Source organism: Morus notabilis, unplaced genomic scaffold (assembly GCF_000414095.1).
Source record: "Morus notabilis unplaced genomic scaffold, ASM41409v2 Scaffold922, whole genome shotgun sequence".
NCBI classification, from domain to species: Eukaryota; Viridiplantae; Streptophyta; class Magnoliopsida; order Rosales; family Moraceae; genus Morus; species Morus notabilis.
In genome coordinates, this window is record NW_010358078.1 from 172,231 (window position 1) to 179,529 (window position 7,299).

The 7,299-nt window shown below is 34.1% G+C and overlaps 1 protein-coding gene across 1 annotated transcript in view; it reads left to right on the forward strand.

Moving 5' to 3' along the window:
• Window positions 1-5,601: 5,601 nt before the first annotated feature.
• LOC21391437 (auxin response factor 18) overlaps window positions 5,602-7,299 on the forward strand; it is a 3,853-nt gene continuing 2,155 nt past the window's right edge. The window contains exons 1-2 of the mRNA XM_024161330.1: window positions 5,602-5,931; window positions 6,037-7,291. Coding sequence (XP_024017098.1) covers window positions 6,256-7,291 — 1,036 coding nt within the window. The 5' untranslated portion in view covers window positions 5,602-5,931; window positions 6,037-6,255. The remainder of the gene's footprint in view (window positions 5,932-6,036; window positions 7,292-7,299) is intronic.

The window sequence follows — 7,299 nt, forward strand, 5'->3', positions numbered from 1 at the left end:
GGCCGGTAATCCAACATGATACCTAAAAGTAATCCGGCCTATTTCTGTCGACGAGTTTTCACCGTCAACACCAATATTAATTAATTTCCTTAATTATGTTGTCCACAATTAAATAGGCAAACCGAATTTATGTATTACTTTTCTTTGCTCTCATTTTTTCCGCTTGCGGCTTGTCTCCCTCCTCGTATCTTTTCTATCTTAAGTGGGAGCCTCTTATTTTGTCCTTTTTTTATGTTTTATTTTTTTTCTTTTTTTTGCTAGTCTATTTTTTTTTCGTACTCTCTTATACATAGTTATCGCAGAATCTACTATGTAAATGGACAGACCAGAAAAATAGAGAAAAATACCATGATGAGGATATTTATATATATAAAAAAATATTCTTATACATGTATATTAACTATATGATGAACATTAAATAATGATGCACATTTAAACACCTTAACAATTCATTGGTAGGGAATGACAACCAAAGCCTTGTTCATTTCACCGATTCGAGTTTTCAATTTTAAGTTTTTACAGTAAAAAGCTCTAAAAAAATATCATATCTCAACTCGAATTTACAAAGCGAACGAAGTGCAAATGGTTTATCATTACCTTTTTGTTTTTTTTTTCCTATCACAAACTAGGTTTAGGCCTCAAAGTACAACGATGTACTACACTTGTTGCTAGCTTGCTGATGAAACTTTCAACTCCACTTTCGAACATGTTACTTGTACTAAAAAGTAATACATAACCTTATCAACTAGATAACACTACAGGGGTAATTTTTTGAGTATATTCTAGGTGACAGTTGATACACTCATAAAACATATATATATATATATATATACACACACATATATATAACAGTTGATATACCTTAACGTACTAGCAAATTATCCAATTAGGTTTTAACCAAGCGTGATTGGTGATATAACAGCCAGTACAAGTACTCATATTCTTTAGGCATTGTTGTTGCAGCAGTGACATTCTTATTATAGGCAATATGGCCACCGCTAACATAAAGGAGGGCTAGCTAGCTCCAGCCTACAGCCTACAGCCTAGTCCCTAACCCATGAAATGCTTTGCAGTTTGCATTATTGGCTCAGACAGATTTTTCTTTTTCTTTTTCTTTTTCTTTTCGTTTTCTTTTCTTGCTTTAAGATAAAGCTCCAAAGCCCATAAACATGGCGGATAAAATTTTTAAAAATTGTCGGGTAGTTACCCTTAACCCCCAAAAGAGAAAAGGTCCATGTGCCTGTGAAAGTCAGGGCATTTTGCATTACAATATTTTGGGTTTATAAAAAAAGGTAATATATTTGTTTTGAACCGCATCAAGTATATAAACAGGACATTTAAACTATGTAACAAATTCATGTTCTATAACAATCAGTGTTTAATTTTAACTATGTTAATGATAAAATGTTATTAGAGATAAATAAATTAAATATAAAAAATTTTAAAAAAAATCGACAATGAGGTCTTGTTCGCTTTACGGATTCAAGCTGAGATGTGATATTTTCTTAGAGTTTTTAACTGTAGCAGAAAAAGTTAGATGTAACATTTTTTGAGAGTTTTTAACTGTAAAAACTTAAAACTAAAAACTCGAATCGGTGAAAAGAACAAGGCTTGAATAATTGAGATTTTTTTTGTTTTTAAATTTTTTATTTTATTTTATTTTTATCTCAAGGATGGTTTGACACAAGGCCCATACACAAACCACTTTGTAAAAATTACAATATGTGACCCTTTTTTAAGAGTTGAATTAAAATGTGGCTTACTTTTTCAAATATCATATATATGGTATTTTTTTTAAATTGTATTTTTTGACACCCCAAAATGCCCTTCTATTTATTTTACTGAGCATTTTTTGTTTAAAACTAACTGCCATATTTTTCTCTTCCAGCAAAAAAAAAAAAAAAAAAAACAATTCATTTAGATCTGAAAATTTAAATTATTACCGCCTATTTCATCTAGCTTTTAACGTTTTTTAATTACTTTGGCTCCCTGCAATAGTTTTTGGGAGGTTATTGAGTTTTGAGAGCCGTGTAAGATTTTTTTCTTTTCCCCTTTAATTTGTGTTTACATATATTACTACTCTTGTTATTATTTCATAGATATATTGTCATATCTTTTTATTATTTTGTATATATAATGATATGTGATTTCACTGATATTGTTTTTTTTTTTTTAATATAGACTTTTGACGTTTTAACTGATGGAATTGGCAACCAATAGTACTGAAGTTGACGATGTAATAATGGCAGAATTTTTAGACGATGTTGATGACATGAATGTTTGTGAGATGCAAATGAATAATGATGATTTTGTTATTGATCATGTCGATGTAACAAACATGCCAGATACTTACGATGTAAATGATAATGCAGCTTTCAAATCCAAGTTTAAATTGCAAAAGGCGTTGCGTATGATCGCGTAGAAGAACAATTTCGAATTCAAAACAAAGAAATCAAATGGCACAACATTAGTCGTTCATTGCAATATTGAGAACAAGTGTGATTAGTACTTCAGGGTTTCCAGGTTGAGAGGAGGGCACTTGTGAAAAGTCCATAAATATGCATTCTTGTACATCAGAGATTGTTCAATCGGATCATCATCAAGTAAGTATGATCGCTGCCCTCGAGGTTGCCAGCCATTAAAGAGTTTAATTGTAGTTGTTGGACAACTGATCGCATTGGAAAGTATTTATTCTTCAACGTCGATACCTGTTGAGTAGATGTATAAGGGTTCGTTTAATTCGTTAATTTAAGTTGAGATGTGACAAATAACGGCGAGTTAATGCCCGCTAATTTTGGTTTAGCTATAGGGGCTTGAACGCTCAAAACCGCATAAGAAGTATCCCTAACAATAGAGCCAACCATCGGACTAATTGGGCGAGGGAAATTGACGATGTTTTTTTTTTTCTTTTCATAATGATAATTGACTGTCAACTTTGTTATGATTAGATATCACATAAATTGTGAAAAAAAGTAAGGTCCCGTTCATTTCGCTGATTCGAGTTTAGAATTCGAATTTTGCTACAGTAAAAAGCTCTCAGAAACAGTCACATCTAACTTTTTTGCTACAGTAAAAAGCTATAACATAACATCACATCTCAACTCGAATTAGCGAACTGAACGGGCCCTACAATATCTAGATTACGTAAAAAAAAAAAAAAAAAGTAATATATCATTATAAGGTAATAATGTAATTACATAATACTTTATTCAAATATCATAAAATAATTAGGCCATGTATGAGATATCTAAACCGTATTTCAATTCTAGAGTTGTAATACAGGTATATGTCTACGGACTCCTTCATTTCATCAATTCGGGTTTTCAATTTCAGTTTTGTTATAGTTAAAATTTCTCATAAAAAGTCATATGTAATTTTTTATGTTATAGTGAAAGTTTTCATATAAACGCCATGTTCATTTCACCGATTCGAGTTTAAAATTTAAGTTTTACTACAGTAAAAGGTTTTAAAAAATAGTCACATCTAACTTTTTTACTACAGTAAAAAACTCTAACGTAAAGTCACATCTCAACTCAAATTAAAAACTAAAATCAGTTAACTAAACGGGTCTTTAAAATCACATCTCAACTTAAATTAAAAACTTAAATCTGTAAACTAAATGAGACCAATCTTTTAAATCTCATTTATTTCACTGATTTAAATTTTCATTTCTAATTTTACTATTTTTAACTTAAATTTTTTTTTACATAAAATCACGTATAAACCACTTTATTCTTCCTTCCTTTTTCATTTTTTGTTCGCTGCTACTTGAGTAGACCCACAGGGTCCACACCTACATTCATCCTCACTTGTCTGACTTCACCACAGAGTAGCTGACCCCACCTACTTCCCCTCACGTTCCACCCACGACTCTTTTAGCGCGTGCAACTCACGCAGAAACAATTTTGGCCGACGAGAGCACACCGAAGTTGTGTCGTGGACGTACTTTATCAGTGTCCTTTGTCCGGAAGACCCGTTTAGTATACTGATTTGAGTTTTTAATTTGAGTTAAAATATAATTTTATATAAAAATTTTTTATTATAACAAAAAAATTAAATGTGATTATTTTTAAATTTTTTTTATTATAACAAAACTCGAATTATAAACTCAAATTAGTAAAATAAACGAGATTACTCGTCACTTTTACATGCTAGCATCATATTTTTTAATTTTTTCTATTTTTCATTAATTATTTGACTATTTTATTTTTTATTTAAATAATAATATATTATAATAATAACGTTAACGTGTTAAACGATAAATATATAAATTAATAAAAAAAATAATACTAACATTTTTCTTTTTTATTGAGTAAATTAATGCTTTATTAGAAAGCGTAAATTGGCGATTGTTGTTAGAGCAATTTTCTGATTTAGCTCTAAATTAACTATAGAAGACTTATTTTTTTAATTCAAATACTCTCAAAGATTTTAAATTTTAAAAAAGAAACAAAACACAATAAATATGGAGTTTGCTCTCTCAAGAATTAATTTAATAGAATCTCATTTTCTTCGTCCTTCCTTCTATTTATAGGCAAGGGTTCTAATGGAAACTCCTCTTAAGTCAAGCTAAATCATCAATTTTTTTAGATTATTTAATCAATCTATCATATTAATTTTTAGTTCGGTTCTATTGATTCACGTATTCACCGATTCTAGTTTTGTTACAGTAAAAAGATATCAGAAACAGTCACATTTAATTTTTTTATTATAGTAAAAAGTTCTCACATAAAGTCGCATCTTAACTTAAATTAAAAACTTAAATCAACAAACTAAACTGGCCCTTAATATCCCAGACCTTTATCTTTAGAACTTTCTTTACAATCTTCTATTATTTCGTTCTTCTTCCTTTTACTACCACAACATTGTCTTGTCTATTTTTTTTAATTCTAACGTTGTCGTTTATGACCGATCAAAACATCATTGTTTCAGTTGGTACAATTCTCACTCCAACGATCATGTTAAGAATAAAATGTCAATTTACTTGAGTTTATCAACGAACTAACAAATAAAAATTAACTTAAGGTTCCGTTTATTTTACCGATTTGAATTTGAAATTCGAGTTTTGTTACAGTAAAAAGCTTTCAGAAATATTCACATTTAATTTTTTTACTACAATAAAAAACTTTCATATAAAATCACATATCAACTCAAATTAAAAATTCAAATTTACGAACTAAACGGGTCTTAAAAAAATCTACTATAAAATTGAGCACAAAATTTGATCAGTTGGGCAAATACTATTCAAGAAAAAAAAAACTTCAAATAAAAAAATCGTGGGCACGTGTGGAACACCGCGCCTTTGTCGTGGACGGATTGTTTGACAAAAGAGAGGTTTTTTTTTTTAACCAAAGGGTTAAGTTTGTCTCTTTCCAGTCATTGACTGCCCTGATTTCAGAGCAGTCCAAAATAGTATTTATTTCTGGAAAAAGTCCAAAAAGGTACTGATCTCTATATCAATAGTAAAAACCAGTACTGATCTCTCGCGAGTACGCCCTATCTTCTCGCGATACGATATTTTCAATAAATAATCACTCCAATTATCAAAGAGGAAGAAGAAACAGAACTTCCCCCAATTTATATTCAGATCTGAAAGAGAAATTTAAAAAAAAAAAAAAAAGATAAGAACAAATATTCAGGTAAGAGAGAGAAAGAGAAGGACCTGATAATGAAAGTGAGTGAAAGCTGGTTGTTTTTAAGCTTTGGAGCTTTAGTAATGGAGAAAACGCCATTTTCTACTCTCTGATCATCAAAGAAGAAAAAAGAAAGAGCAAAAGCGCCTCTTTTCTTCCATTTCTCTCTTGCATGGAAAGCTCGACAATACTCTCGGACTCTGCAGAATTCGCGAGATTTGACCGAATTGAATCTTTGGCGGTTTTGGATTAATCTGTGATTGAGGAAGGAATCGCCCGAGATTTTTTGATTTGGAAGGTAAGATTTTCTTGGGAATCTGGAAAAAGGAGTCAGTTTTTGTTCTCTCTCTTGTTAGTTACATTCTTTTGAATTCAATCTTTGATTTTGTGTCTGTTTGCACAGATTTAATGCTTGCGGTTTTGTTTATTAAACCTGTGGATCGTGTCCTTTGGTTGTTTGTTCTCTCCAGCATTTACTCGGCGAATCGAAATTAATCCTCAAAACCTTGATTTTGATCAGTTATGGAGTGGTAGATAGCAAAAGTAAAGGTTTTTGTATTATTGCTTTGGAAGAACGAAGAGAAGCAGAAGAAACTGAAAGAAAATCGAAAATTAAGGCCTAATGAGGGAGGTAGTTGAGAAAAGCTTGGATCCCCAACTATGGCAGGCCTGCGCGGGAGGGATGGTGAACATCCCTCCGATGAACTCTAAAGTTTTCTACTTCCCGCAAGGTCACGCCGAGCACGCCCAGGCCCACGTCGATTTCCCCGCTTCCATGAGGATCCCGTCCTTCGTTCTCTGCCGAGTGGCTTCCCTCAAGTTCATGGCCGACCCTGAGACCGACGAGGTTTTCGCCAAGATGAGGCTTTTGCCTTTGGGGAACAATGAACTTGATTCCGACGACGATAAGGTTTTGGGGTCCGCCGATGGGTCTGAGAACCCGGAGAAGCCGGCTTCGTTTGCGAAGACGCTCACTCAATCGGACGCCAACAATGGTGGGGGCTTTTCGGTTCCGAGGTACTGCGCGGAGACGATCTTTCCGCGGTTGGATTACTCGGCGGATCCGCCGGTTCAGACGGTGGTGGCCAAGGATGTCCACGGCGGGCTTTGGAAGTTTAGGCATATATATAGAGGGACGCCGAGACGCCATTTGCTGACCACTGGGTGGAGCAATTTTGTTAACCAGAAGAAGCTGGTTGCTGGAGACTCAATTGTGTTCCTGAGGACGGAAACTGGGGATATTTGTGTGGGGATTAGGCGAGCCAAGAGAGGGATTGGTGGCGGACCCGAACCGCCTTCTGGGTGGAACAATGGCTATGGCGGGTTCTCGGTGTTCTTGAGGGAGGACGAGAGCAAGATGGGTAGAAATGGGTGTGGGAATTCCAGTCCTGGTGGTGGGAATATGAGAGGGACTGGAAGGGTGAGGCCTGAAGCAGTTGTTGAGGCTGCGGTTCGTGCGGCCAATGGGCAGCCGTTTGAAGTCGTATATTACCCGCGTGTCAGCACGCCGGAGTTCTGTGTCAAGGCCTCCGCCGTGAAAGGGGCTATGAGGATTCAGTGGTGTTCTGGGATGAGGTTCAAGATGGCGTTCGAAACTGAGGATTCTTCTCGGATAAGCTGGTTCATGGGAACTATAAACTCTGTTCACGTTGCTGACCTGAACCGC